Genomic DNA, 15,361 nt, shown 5'->3' with positions numbered 1-15,361 from the left:
ATCACCTGCAAACACAGGCTAAGAAAATGTGTTTCCCAGGCTGACAGTGATGCTAGGTAAATGGAAGCTATTTATTTCAGGCATTTCACTTTATGGTGTGTTTTGCTTTTTTGCTGTGCTCTGACAGGTCAGCTATGCCTCATCCAGTCGTCTCCTGAGCAATAAGAACCAGTTCAAGTCCTTCCTGCGCACAATCCCCAATGATGAGCATCAGGCCACAGCCATGGCAGACATCATTGAGTACTTTCGCTGGAACTGGGTGGGAACAATCGCAGCTGATGATGACTATGGCCGGCCAGGGATTGAAAAATTTCGGGAAGAGGCAGAGGAGAGAGATATCTGCATTGATTTTAGCGAGCTCATCTCCCAGTACTCAGACGAAGAGGAGATCCAGCAGGTGGTAGAGGTCATCCAGAACTCCACAGCAAGAGTGATTGTTGTTTTTTCCAGTGGCCCAGATCTGGAGCCTCTCATCAAAGAGATTGTCAGGAGAAACATCACTGGCAAGATCTGGCTAGCAAGCGAGGCCTGGGCCAGCTCTTCCCTAATAGCCATGCCAGAGTTCTTCCGTGTCATCGGCAGCACCATCGGGTTTGCACTGAAAGCAGGACAGATCCCAGGCTTTCGTGAGTTCCTGCAGAAGGTGCATCCCAAGAAGTCCACCAACAATGGCTTTGCCAAGGAGTTTTGGGAGGAGACATTTAACTGCTATCTCCCTGATGGATCCAAAAGTTCTCCTACTTCAACTTCCTTCCACAAGGGCCATGAAGAGGGGCTGGGAGCTGGAAATGGAACATCTGCCTTCCGACCTCCATGCACAGGGGATGAGAACATCACCAGCGTGGAGACACCATACATGGACTACACGCACTTGCGGATATCCTATAATGTGTACTTGGCAGTGTATTCCATCGCCCATGCCTTGCAGGATATTTATACCTGTACCCCTGGGAAGGGACTCTTCACCAACGGGTCCTGTGCAGACATAAAGAAGGTGGAAGCATGGCAGGTAAGTTCTTCATTTGTGTGCCTGTGCAATATACCTGCAGAATGAAAGTTAAGCTGTCCCAAATGCCCTTTAGGGTGCTTTTCCTAATCCTGGGTCTCAGACACAGCATAAGGCTCCTGGATGCAGTGTGTGACTGAGTCTGTGGTAGTTGCATGCTCCCACCCAACAGGGAATGTAAGGTAAGTTGGGCTAGGCCTGCAGTGAAAGGGGCTTAAACCAGGTTAAACTTTCTTGCATTTGCTGTGGGCCAAAAGCGCACACACAGACAGTTACCACAGCCTGGCTGACGCAAGGTAACTTGATCATATATTGAGCCTTACATAAACAAGAGGGCCTGGGGAGAACACATAAACAAGGAAAACAATTTTCAGAGTTCATTTTCTTTGGCAAGCTTTATATCTTTTGCAATCCCACAGCAATTTTCCATACAGGCTGTATTTTTTCCTCACAGTTTTAAGCTTATATAGGATCAAACTAAAGAAGACTGAGTAATGAAGGAAAATAATGTGTGGCTCTTGGGTAGAAAATAGATAGCTGCTTTGATTTGGCAGTGGTAATTGTGAACTGATGAAGTTATATTAATAACTTAGTCCCATTTACCCATTCATTCAATGCATTCTGCCCACGGGCACATGGATCACATTTTGTCTTCTGATCCTTTATGAATACTCTCTACCTTACTATGTGTTTGATCATGCTATCCAATGTGGTATTCACTTTGTGGTGTTAATATCTACTGCATTCTTAACACAATTAGCATGGACTGATGATGGTATGTCAATTATGTAGCAAATTCTGTCTGCCTCATTCTGGTTGTCACAAAACACTTGAGCGCAAACATGCCTGAAATCAGAACAACACAGGCAAATAAATGGAGAATCACCTCCCTGTTTGCGTTGGTGTTTTCCTCTCTTTGGGATAGTCTAATCAAAATAAAGGCTGCCCTTGCCACAGACTGCAGATGTCAGGTCACATTCACATATGGGAACTGCAGTTTTGTTCCTATCTAGTTTCCGTCAACTCAAAACCATCAGTCAGATCAAAGTAAAAGCTTTGTCTTGGCATTTATGGGAAACTTGCAATGCTCTAGGTGTCTGTATAGGTTTATCAAAACCACTTTACTCGGAGTTGATGAGTGCAAGGTTTGACCCTGATTTAGAGGAATCCTGCAATTGCTGTCTGTAAAATTGCTGTCTTTCAAAGTTATTCCACTTTTCAGGAAAATACTGGCAGAAATGGGCAAGTGGCAGATAGATTTAGCTTTCACTGTTGTCAGTAAAGTGATCCAGAATAAATGTAGTTTAATTCATTCCTTTATGCCTTGTCAGCTTGGAAAGTAAAGCTGGATATTCATGCCCTTGCTAAGTAAAAGAAGGTGTTTGTTGAAGATTCCATGGTTGAGAAGCATGACCTCTCATTTCTGTGTTGCTTGTTGAGTGCTGAAGGATATACACATCAAAATGTAAAGCATTCTGCTGATCTAGGCATTTGGATATACATACCTGCCTGAGAGGAGGGAATGAGCAAGGAGTATGTAGAGAATAACCCCACTGGGCAGGAGCAGGGAGTGCTACAAAGGAACAGGCTATACTTATAACGACCACCATCATATGATGGCTTTCAAGCCTACTTTTGCATTTTTTTCACTTTGTTTCAAAATCAAACAAATGAATAGCAGGTAAATGCCAAATTTGTGTACACACCTACTTCATGCCAGGCATTGCAGCTCATTACCTTCAGGAAGCTTTCCTCAGCCCTGGGAGTAATGAGTTCACCTCACAAACACACAGCCTCCAGCATTTTCAGAGTGATTTTCTGAGACCCACACAGAAAAAGAGTCTTTCTAGTAAAGTCAATCTCATTTGCAGTGGTATTTCTGCCAGTGTTCATTGCCTGCTCCCTTTCTCACAGTCAGGTCAGGCTTTTCTTGATGGGAAGTGACCGAGAGAGCAAGGACAGTGCTAGGAGGCCCCCACACCTGTGACTGGAGGGCAGCTGCTCACGGTGTATGCAATTACTGGCCAGGTGCTGTTTGGTACAGATAAGGTGAACCTGCTGAACTTGTGGCTCCATTAACCTGAGCTCTTGTCCAGAGCAGCCTTTGCCAGCAGGTTCAGTGGCTGGGGAGCAAAAATTATACATTCCACAAATTAATTATGTACCATTTAATTTTGTTGCCTTTCAATGATGTTATCCTATTAACACATATGAATTTTTATTGTTGTTTGGTAATTGCTAATTTTATGTATTTATAACACAAATCTTCTGGGGGATGTGTTCTGTATGATTTGTGGAGAGTGCTTGTATGGGTCCATATATAAACCCAAGATTTTTACCTCAGTCATCAGTTCATTTGAAATGGACAGCCTAGCACAAATCACTGTGAGTGAAGTTCTCCTATAAAGAATTTACCATCTATAGTTTAAGAAGGCTCTAGGTGTGTTTCAGCATGGGGAATACAGGATTTTTGTCTCCTAAGGTGAAATATCAAATACTACCAACTTTCATGTTTACTTATTTATAGCTACTTGTCTAAGAAACTGTTGGCTCGTTTTCTCCACCTGGGTCAGTGATGTGTGACAGATCCTGTCCATAAACCCAGCCTTGCTTCCTTTTGTTTTACCAGTGCCTCTGAAGCTGGCTATGGGCATTCCCAGAGGAGATGGCACTGGCCAGCCTAAGGTGTCTGGATGCCCAGCGTGTGCAGAGATGCAGGCACAGGCAGAGCTGGCGAGCAGGCATGACAGCTTCCAGGCTGTGCCCAGAGGAACCTGTGCCACTCATTCCACATGCAGAGCTGGCCAGGGAATTCAGAATCCTGTATCTGAAAATGGGGCAGCTGGCATTTCAGAACTCTGCAGAAAGTTGCAGATTTTATTAGGATGCCTGTGCTGCCCTTATTCTGAGCAATCTGAGCTGTCTTAAGAATCTACATTGCCGCAAGGCAGATGATAATCGAGGTGCACACCTTTGCAAGATGCCTGCAAAGGGCAGAGAGTATTGTCTGCATTTGCCATTGTTGTGTCCTGCACAACATTGAACAAGATCAGATTAATTACTTCTTTTCACACTGTTTTGTTCTAGTAACAAAAAGGTGCAGGGCAATCCCTGCAAAACAAAATGGATAAATCCCCCAAAACAAAATGGATAAATTCTGTCACTTTGGGGCAAGGCAAAATTTTATTAAAATCACTAAGAATTAAAGTGCATGTGTGCAAATAGTAGAAGAGAAAAAATCCTCATAAAGGTTTCCAATACCTCTGGCTGCCAGAAGACCACTCTTTTCTGCTGGGGAGTTGTGACTTTTTAGGAGACCATATCAAGTAGAGTTAATTCTGTATGTTGCTCTGATTTGTGGACTTGCCTACCCCAAACACATGCTCTCCCATAAGCTACAGAATGGAAGTGGGAAGTTATGGCAAGGGGTGGGATACAGGCTGAGAACTGCTGTACTGATGCTGCCTCTTTGTCAAAATTCCCTGTATTTTTGGCCTGTTTCTCCATAACTGCTTTAACAGTCTGGTTTTGAAGCCCTTTTTTCTTAATATCTTCCCTGATAAGATTTCTCAAGTCCCTCAAGTTCCTTCATTTTCTTAGTCAAATGTCTCATGAGGCTATTTCTGTGGTCACTTCTAGGAAAAAGTCTGTTATTTTTTCCGTTTCCCTCTGAGCATTTACAGGAGCCTCTCTGGTGTCTCTCTCTCACTACAAACACTCTGTGATCCTGCAAAAAAATAGGGAGAAAACTAATAGGGAATCTGTCCTTCAGAGCAAATATTTCCTGCTTCATATTATTTCTGTGTGAGAAGTTGAAAGACCTGTCTTTTCTTCAGACTGAGGTCACTCAGTTTTTGCCCATTCATTTGGATTCTTGATGAGCAGCTGCTGGACCTCTCTTTGTTTCTTGCACTAAAAGCATTGTGATTAAATGGGGAAGACAGGCTCCCAATGATCTGAGAAGGCAAAGGTGTGCAGCCACAGGGTCATTTAGCAGAGCATCTTTGGGTTGACTCCCAGACAGTTTGCAGGTTGCTGTTACACTGGAGGCTTTGAATTTTGGCATGAGTGAAAAACAAGAGCTCTTCTAGGCACCAAGGTGAAGCACACTGCAAGGGCTGAAAAATGTGTTGTGCTAATGATTCGCAGGTTAGAGACATGCTTGTGTATATTACTCTGTGCCTGGAAATCTGATTGCCCTCAGACTCAGTGAAAAGTTGCCATATGCTGTTCCACAAAATAAAAACAAATACAAAATGGCTTCACCTAGCAACACCTGGATTTTTTTATTACTCTTGTGCACCTCCCAGCCAATAGTTCCTTCCTCAGTGCTGGTGATGTGCTTTGTGAAGAGGTAAAAATGGACTGGCGCCTTCTCCAGCTTTACATTTAGGTGTGTCTGCCTGGCTGGAAATTGATTGTGCAAGGCTTTAAAGAAGTAAATAATGCCTTAGATGACATAGACGTTTGAGCCTAATGGGTTATCTAATCAATTTTTGTGTCTATTAAACTAGAGGCCTGTCTGAACAATTCAAAACCAGCTGCTTTGTGGTATACAGAATTAAACAGTATCAGAACAGCTATTAGCTATGGCTGGTGGGAAAATTAGTAATTTGGGGAGAATTACAAAGAAAACAGAGGAAGCTGTTGAATGTCAGGCAACTGCAAAACCTTGCCTACTCTGCATTACAAATGCACTGGAGATGTATTTGTTGTGAACAGAAGGCAAGAGGTGTGCCTTTGTTGTGGGAGACAGAATTGAGAGGGACACTACTTGAGCCACACACAGAAATATGGGGGTCAATAGAGCAAACACAGCTATTTCCCCACCAGGCCAATAACAGACAATTGCTTATTCATCAGTTTGAAGATAACAACTTGCCATCAGCTGAGAACATCAACTAAGCAGACAATAGATGGAGTAATATTTAGAAGTCTCTACAGCTAAAAGGATAAAGACTTAACAGGACTCACCAGTAGAAAATGTGCTGGGAAACGATTGCCCTGACAAGGCTGCTAGAAGAAGGGTGAATGAACTGCATGCAGCAAAACAGCAAAGGAGTTATGGTTATTAATTACTAAGTAAAGAATGGCTGAGATTCTTCTGAACTGGGGTAGTACATACTGCCTGATGACCAAACCCACAGTATTCTTGTCTGCCCCTAAACACATTGAATTTTCCATAAAAGTCACTTTTAATATGGTAATTTATGCACTGCTTTACAACAAAAGCTGTATTTTAAAAGAACTTATTTATATTTATGAAGCTCATTTATGAAGTACTTCTGTCAGTTGGGGAAAAGTCAGTTTTTCAGCTTATACTGGGAATTTTAGGGAAGGCTCCATGAAATGCTCATACAATGTCTCTCTGTAACAACTTCAGATAACAATTATCCCTTGAATTACCAAGACCTCAGACACCAGTATCTGTTACAAAGACACAGCATGTCTTTGTTGCACAAAAGGATGTAATATTTCTTCCAGGACTGACCTTTCCTGATACTACTCACAAATGGAGCTGGTGACAAAGGGCACCTTGAGAGCTTCCTAAAGGCACTCACAAAGTGGGATGAGGAAACAAGTGGATATATAAAAAATTTCCATTTATCTCAAGATGGGGTTGAAGCTAACTTCAAAGTCATTATTTTCATAGCATAGGTTATTATTTCATTTCTTTCTGGGTAGTCAGCTATCTTCACAAATGCTTTACTAACCAGTCACAGTTAGTTATCCCCAAAGTGAGCTTTTATGCACTATGAAGGACTGGTGTTGCTCCACACAGAAGTTAGGAGGAATGAGAACAAATTACTGAAGAAATCAAAGTCTTGACATGAGATTTCTTTGTTGGCCAAGACTTACATTGATAGAGGAAATGGAAAAAACAGATTTAAACTAGTGGGCAAGTGGAACACATGCCCAGACACAGTAACTGAATCCTCTGGAACATTAGTTGACCATTCATGGGACCTATGACTGTGCTTGCACACTCTGAATGTCTGAAACACTTGCATGAGTGCAGTTAACTCACTGTGACTATAGGAAACTTTGGGACTCATTTTTTTTTCCCCCATGGATAGTACTTCATGAATCAATTATAAGTAAGCATTGAACTCAAGTTTCATGAATTACCATGGTTCTGTTAAAAGAAATGACACCTAGAGTGCAGAATCTGTTGGTTCTCATTCCAACAAAGAGCTTACCCAAGTGTTGAAGGAATTCACCCGATAGCTCCAAATAGGAACGAATTTACAGTCGAAAGCTATGACTTTCTCCTGACCTAGAGAGCAGAACAGCTCTTCAAAGCAGTATCAGCAGTGCTCTGTGCAGGATGCAGTTTCAGACCTCACTGGGACTTTGAAGAGACTGATCCATAAAAGGACAGTCTGAAGGAAGTGACAGCAAAGGACTGTAAAGGGACACATCTACACAGTCACAGTTGGGCAGGGATGGCATTAAACACCTCCCAGAAAATAAACATTTCAATCAGACTTTGTTTACACAAGGCAATGTATATGAATTATACTACTTGAAAACACGGAGCACTTGAACCTTTGGGTCTACTAGTAGCTTTAATAATAGGAATTTTTTTACATATTTTTTAATAATAAAATTAATAAAAGAGCCCTATATTAAGCTGTTAGGTACTTCACTGTAACAGTTATTGTGTAGTATGGTGATGTACCAAGAACATTAAAGCATCATTTAGTCAGTTAGGACTCCTGTCAGTAGATCCTTCACCTTTAGTACACAGCAACCTGGGCTATTGTACCCAATAGATTTCTCCATATTATATTTGCTGCAAGTGAAAACCAAAGCAATAATGGCATCAAGTCTAGACTAAGTGGCTCTGATTTTTTTTTCATATCATGGCTGTAGGTAAAGACAGGAGCACACAACACAAAATACCATCTAGCAGCACTGACAATTAAGTTTCATTGTACCTGTACAATTGCCTTTTTCTGTCTGGAGACCATCTCTCTCCACAAAACCTCAGCAGAAACCTAAAACATGTTTAAACAAAATCACTTTCCAAATGATCATGCAGCTTGAAATCCTTTCTATAATTAATTATGTAAATTTATGCCACATTTAGGAAAGTAAGTAATCTTGATCCAGGTAAAGGCTGCTTCACATTGAATGTAAAACCTAGGTATTTCATTTCTGAAAGGCTATGTTTGACAGCCAAACTTGTGTTTAGCATGATTTATTTCCCCCAAAGACATGCTGACTGGTAGACCTCTTTTTAATTAGTATGATCCATGGCAGGCCACGTCTCTTGTCACAGATCATATCTGATTTCCTGTTGGGATTTACTGACCTTTAGTTTCATTGGTCCTTACTTGGGCTTGCTTTATTAGATTTAAAAGTCCAGATGAACTATGCATCATTTTTCTCCATGTAATATTTATGCACATTCATCAAATTATTCCTTGGTCTTACCTTGACAATTTAAACAGAGTAGCCTTTTAGTCATAAGGTATGTTTTCTGCTTTAGTTCTATACCTTGTCCATTCACTCATGCCCCTTTTTGGCATGTATTCAGTATTCCTTCAACAGACTCAGCACAGCCAGACAGTGGAAAAAATCCCACATTTGCATACTCCTATTACTTCCTCATTTGTAGGAGCACAAGGTACCTGAGCCTTCCGTGCCACCATGTGCAATGGAAAGGTCACATTTAGTTGCCAGTAATCCTTTGCAGCAGGTGGTACCCTTTCTGTGCAGGATGTAAATTCCTTATGCCTTGATGCACAAGCCTGAATTTCACTGTATTAAACACAAATATTTGAAAGCAATCTGAGGGGAAATGCTTTTTCTTTAATATTATTTACCATTACCTTAATCCATGAATTTTCAGCAAATTGTGCCAGCAGTGCTTGTGTAGCTGCTGCCAGGGTACTGATGAACATATTGGGAAACAGTAAGTTGTTTACTGAGGCTGGAGGAATTCCCCATGAACTGATGATCTGCCTCTGTTGATATCTGTTGGGCAATTCCTGATCCATGTTTCATGAAGTACAAAGCTCAGTTATTTCACTTCTGAAGGGTAATTTCTGTCAACCCAACTTAAATTTAAGAAGATCTGTATTTCTCAAATGTTACTAGGTGGCAGCAATTATGTTTCCATCCTACAGTTTTGTATTAATTGCTCCTCAGCCCTAAACTCTTGTTTTCCATTGTTTTTCCTGTGATTCATGTCAGGCTAACCAGCCTTTGGCTTCAGAGGATCTCCCTCTGCCTTTTACAGTATTGTCTTTTCTGCAGCCCACCAGAGGTTGACACTGAGCAGAACTTTGGACACAGTGTTGGGAATGCATTACACTTGCAGGTGCAGCAGAAAGGTGGATTGGGGTTGCTGAGAATAAGATTAGATAGCATATTGACTTTGTCATTCAAAGCCAGTGGCATTTTTATGTGTATATCATAAACCTGCTGTAGTAGGGCTCTCTTTATTGCTCATGGACTGCTGTGATGAACTGTCTGGTTCTGTCAGCCTTTTAAATCCAATTTAAATTGCTCAGTCTGCCCTCTAATCTCTCTTTAAGGACTTTCTACCTCAGTTAATGTCACATTATGGTTCCAAAACAAGTGCCCTTGAGATAAGAATGTCTGTGATTTTTTCTGATAGCAAGGGTACTAACACATCATTCATTTAGCTTTCCTGCTCCTCCTCAGCTCTCTCTTTAGCATTCCATCCTCTTTAGCTGTCTCTTACAGCTTACTTCATGTCATGGGAATCTGGCATACATGACACCTTTCAATTTTAATATGTTCAAGGAACTTCTTATACATTGCCTGGTGATTTTTTTGTTCTTCGTTCTCCAGGAATTTTTATGTTCTGCTTTCTGACAATACAACACCTGTGGTTTTCAGTCTTATTTGGATGTTCCATGTTGGATTAGTGCTTTTAGAGCCCACCATAATAAATACTGCTATTTGAGCTCTGTTTGTATTATGAGGATGGCAACATATCATCACTCTCTAATTAGTAAGCTTTTATTTTAATGAGCACAGGCAAAGTTTTGAACTGAAAATGGGTTTATCATGCATAGGGTTCAGTCAGTCCTTTCCTCTAGCTTGTCCATGGATTTTTTCCACTCTGTGGAGTTCCATCATCACTGTCCTATGCTTGTACAATCTCGGAGCAGAGACTAGTCAGAAGCCTCCTTGATTTTATATAGCATTATATCCTGCATCTAGGGGTTTTCCACAGACATAATTTTTGATTTTGCTGCCATAATTTTTGTCCTGATTCCTATGAAAAGAATTAATGGTCACAGAACTTGAGGGGAGAGGTGCAGTCACTTCAGCCATTTCTCCCCCAGAAGAAACCTACTGCAGTCAGTAGATCAGATTAAGTCTCTTTGGGATGGCACTGAACTGGGATTGAAGCTACTCCAGCTGCCCTAACTCCTGAAGTTGTTTGTAGGAAGGATTTTTTTTGGACCCTAAGAAACTAATACTACACTATAATGCTTTGGGCCATACAAATATGTTGGAGTGCCATCATACAGCTGGATCTTAATTTAAAACAGAAAAAGGGAGAATGTTAGAGGTAAAAAAGTATTTTGTCATCTCATTTCTACTCTCGAGCTAGTCAAATTCACTAATTGCAGTTAATGGAAACATCACTGTCCAAACCAGCATTTTGACAGACTCAAAATGAATTGTTTCCCCCTTTTCCCACTAATAATAAGTAATTACAGTTAAAAAAAGAACTGTCACTTGAAGGTCACGCTTTTGAGTTCGACTTTAAAAAATATGTTTGTACTGAATTTCATTTGACAGGATTTCACATTTCCCTATGTAAATATTTGGTCACACTGGATGAAATCATTATTCTTTACCATAGCACACCTATGTGAGGTGCTGTTTACTATCACCTAAGCATTGCACAGTACAGGCTCGGGACTGGTGTACTATGGACAATTGCATTTAGAACAGTAAGTGTGCACTGGGCCAGCAGGAGTTGTGGAGGACCTTGGGGAAACAAAATATACTGGTCCCATCCCTACTGTGTCCTACAACCTCCTAACTGAAAATTAAATCAGTCTGGAAAAGCAGCCATGCAATGCCAAATGTTGCAAGATAATTTCTTGATTCCTTTGGGAACCTCTGTGATTCATCAGACAAGTATTTTGGAAACATTTCAGACTCAGGTTTGCAATGGAATTGAGGCATCTGCAACCACTAGTAAATACCACATGGGTTTTTCTGAAGTATCACAGTTGGACCTGACTTGTGCGGCCTCTGTTATGAAATCCACTAGGCTTGGGCTTTTGATTTCTCTCTGGACATCATTGTAAATATGGTACTGTAGTAAGTCTGATCCTAAATCAGATTAGTCCCATTTTATATCAAGTCCTATTTAGAAATGCTTGCCTTTGACATTTTTAGTTTAAGTTACTTGCTTCTACTGCTGTAGTAGTAGCTATTAATTTGTTAGTTTTGTGTTAAGAAAGCATCAAAGCTGCTGCAGTTTTTAAGCATCAGAGCAGAGTCACTTGGTTGCTGGTGAGAACACCACATAAGCTGACCCATCAAGCCCAGTTACAGGCACTAAAACTGGTCCTTGTCTTAGGAAACTAGGCTTCACCAGTTTCCAAACAGACTAAGCACTCACAGCATAGAATGAGACAAGGGAAGCACCTTGCACCTTCCTCTGAGCAGCAAGTGAGGGTATTTCCAACACAGTCCACATGAGTTCCTTGCTCTCCCAATTTCTGCAAGTTTCTGCTGGAGATCCTGCTCCTCTCTCACAGAGAAAGGACATAATGTATGCATGGGTCCCCATGTCAGCACCAGTGCTGCCCCTCCTCAAGGATAGGGCACTGGTCAATGGAAGAGGCAGAGAGAGAGCCAGCCCCCATCTGCCTGGGGATCATATCCTTGACAGAAGCAGAACAGAAACAATTATCAGTTACAATGTGACAATCAGCACACCTTGTCCTGTCAACTGGATGTCCTGTATTTCTCTGGAGACCTGAGTAAGGTCAGTTGCCTTTGCAGGGACAGGGGTCTCTGCTTCTGTGAGAATATACTACCTCTTTCCCACAAATCACTGTGTGTGTCATAAACAATTAAATAATTCCATGCTTTCATTTCTCTTGAAATGGAGGACTGACTGTCCAAGAGCTAGCATCACAACCTATGGACCTCTCTTATCTTAATTTAATTTATTATTTTTTTCTGATCAAATTACTTGAACTAACAGCTTTTTCCAGAGGAGACTTGTACTATTGGTACTATATTTTCAGTATATTTTTTTCCTACTTTCATATCCTAATATTTAGTTTGTTCTTCCCACTGCATAAGGCACAGAGTGTTTTTACTGAGCTGCCTACAATAATGAACAGGTCTTTGTCTTGAACAGTTAGTTGATTTTCTTCAATAAGGATTATGAATAGCTTAAATTATTACTTCTAACATATGGCACATTGTTTTTGTCATATACATTTAATTGTGTTATCCAATGACCTTCCCAACTTTACAAAGAAATAATTTGGTTCTTATCAAAGCATTACAACACTGAATGTTCTTGAGTTATTCTCAGGCTTCACACAACTATTCTTGAGAATTGAATGAGCTCTTGCTTTCATTCTGTTTTTCAATTCAGTGCAGATCTAGCATTTCACCAGAGCTGGGATGTCCATCCTGTCTTGCCAAATTTCCCTTGGAGTAGTGTCTGTGTATCTCTGGCTGACCATCAATTCCTCCCTCTTCGACACCAGCCCTTCTTCCAGAGTCTATATCCTTTTGTTCATCTGCCCTGTTACCCACCTGACAGTTTAATCCCAGAGTACAGCCCAGGCCTAGCACAGTAGGTGCTGACTGGTTTTCATTATTTTGGCATGAAGTGCTCAGCATCCAAACTACACACCAGGCACTCCTTGTGCATGAAGCTGGATGTGTGTAACAGGCAGACATCCAAATTTTTTGTGAGGTATTTACAGTGAGAATCACAGCTCTGTTCCTGGGTACCTTTCAGCTTCTCCACCTAAGATACCCTTATAGTGATAAAAAGTATTAACAGTCACTTCTTCAGAGCAGTAAACCAATAGACACCATGCAGCTTAGGGGGAATTTGGTCACCAGAGATAGGACCTAAGGGAATGGCCTGAAGCTGTGTCAGGGGAGGTTTAGATTAGATATTAAGATAAGAATCTTCACAAAGAGGGTGGCTGAGTCCTGGAACAGGCTCCCCAGGGAAGTGGTCATAGCACCAAGCCTGACAGAGTTCAAGAACTATTTGGACAATCATCTCAGCACCATGGTGTGATTCTTGGGGTGTCCTGTGCAGGGCCAGGAACTGGACTTGATGATCCTTGTGGGTCCCTTCCAACTCAGAATATTCTATGATTCTGTGAATGTAGCAAGTGGTGTGAAGCAATGAATCACATCCTTCACTGGCTGAAAAATTCCATTATCTTCTGAACAGCTTTTGGAAAAAGGTGAGATTAATGGTGTTGCTATATTCTGGCATCTTGGTTTTAAAAACAACATCAGCACTACATGCTGTCCCTCTTGGTGTACAAAGGGCAGCAGGGAAGGGGGAGAGGTTATAGAGGGGAAGGAAAGTTCAGCTCATGCTGGCAAGAAGAATGCTTTGGACAGAAGGGTGAAGTCCATCTTGCCCTGCCTCAGGCTTCTGGAAACAGGTATTACTGACACAGGGGGCCAGGGCCAGCACCTGCTCTGTTCCTGTGTGTCAGAACTTGTTGATGTTGTGATGACAGTACTGCCTTTCAGAGAGCCCAAGAGTTGGCCCTACATAAAAAAGGGCAGAACAACATATTCCAAATTAGAGAATGCAGCAGGAATCAAGGATTTTATACAGAAAGTAAAAACTTGAGTTTTGCTAGCCTGTAAACAAAGATTGACACATAGGCAGTTGAAAGTGAATGGAAGAAAGAAAAAAATACCAAAAAACTATTGCTTCAAACATTTCTCCTAAAGTATTTTGTGAGTGGCTCTTTCAGAATTGGCCTGGGCATATTTCCTCATGATACTTGACCACTGACAAAACCCTGGTACTGTGCACCATAACCCATGGCCTAATGCAATAGCTGATCTCTCAAGTCCTTGTGCCTGTTACGGCATTATGAAGGCATCTTCTCCGTGTGCTTGATGAGAGATCCGAAACAAGAGAGAAGATTGGGCGCTCTGCAATTGAAAGTGAAAGTCAGGACTTGCCATCTTGAGTTGCCAGCTTTTCATCTTCATTCACACTGAGCCATGATGGGGTATTGTTAGCTGCTCTCAGCACGGGCACTCTACCAAACCAAAGAGAAAAACATGTTGTACCTATCAGTCCAGAACTGTTTTACAGGCCTGAAGAGAGATAGACAGAAATTAAAACTTAAACATGGGAAAATGTATGCTAATTGTCAAGACAGGATTGCTTGCAACTGTGTGTTAGGAGGGGTAATTGTCTGTCTTTTATATAGTGACATACACCTATAATGTGCCCAGGTTCTCTTCCATTGCAGGACCATTTGACCTAGGGAGGAAAAACATCAGAAAGAAACTGCAGAAAGAAGCCAAGGATATGAAACCTTTGACAGTGTATGGAGACTAGTTAAGGACCTGTCAGACTTGAGACAAAGTAAAGGACAGCTCATGGCACACCTGGATACTGACGTTTATTTATGTTTATTTAGGAATTAACAAGACTAGAACTTTTAACTGCTTGGTATCTCACACACTCTTGCTTTCCCCACAGTTTTACATCACCAGGTCTCACCTTCCCTTCATGGTAGGGACATTGTGGAGGTCTGTCAAGGTGGAAGTTCTCACTTTATGCTGTGCAGCTCCTCTCAGTTGCCTTTCTCAAGCATTACTGGCCAAGGTTACTGAGCATCCCCTAACATTTGTCTCCACACATATCCTTCATCTGCAGGATCGTGCCCTACATCCAGTGTTTTTCATACAAACATGATCTTCACTTTCATGCTTCTAGCCCTGAGCCCTAGGTTTTGGTTGCAATCAGCCTCCTAACTGATGGATCTGTCTCCTACCTTGTTACTAATTGGAGTGTTTAGGACATGCCACTATAGTTTAGTCCAGCTGCTATCAAAATGTTCAACTAGTCTGTGGCTTGGGCTTCTGAGCACAGCTCAAAGTTCAGCTTTGGGCATGAATGCACACACAAAATTCTCTGCTATCTGACAGCATCCAAAATTTAAAAAGGATGTTTTTGCCTGCCACCAGCCTCAATACTAGTGACAGGAAGTGAGTGTGTACTGTAGATCAAGAAAAGGGGGAGAAAGGAAGCTGGCAAAGCAAAGGTATTAGGTAGAGTTTGTTAAAAGTGAGACAGCATCCTTCAAATAACTGAGTTATGTTCAGTGAGTA

General features: G+C 41.4%; 1 protein-coding gene across 4 annotated transcripts in view; it reads left to right on the top strand.

Annotated features, from left to right (window-relative positions):
• Window positions 1–15,361, top strand: part of CASR (calcium sensing receptor) — an 89,133-nt gene that overhangs the window by 59,244 nt on the left and 14,528 nt on the right. For all 4 annotated transcript variants that reach the window (XM_068181857.1, XM_068181856.1, XM_068181854.1 and 1 more), the window contains one exon: window positions 128–1,009. In XM_068181857.1, the coding sequence (XP_068037958.1) occupies window positions 128–1,009 (882 nt within the window). The remainder of the gene's footprint in view (window positions 1–127; window positions 1,010–15,361) is intronic.

The sequence above is a fragment of the Anomalospiza imberbis genome, chromosome 2 (genome assembly GCF_031753505.1).
Source record: "Anomalospiza imberbis isolate Cuckoo-Finch-1a 21T00152 chromosome 2, ASM3175350v1, whole genome shotgun sequence".
NCBI classification, from domain to species: Eukaryota; Metazoa; Chordata; class Aves; order Passeriformes; family Viduidae; genus Anomalospiza; species Anomalospiza imberbis.
The sequence above is the reverse complement of the archived record's forward strand: the minus strand, read 5'-3'. Positions and strand labels throughout refer to the sequence as shown.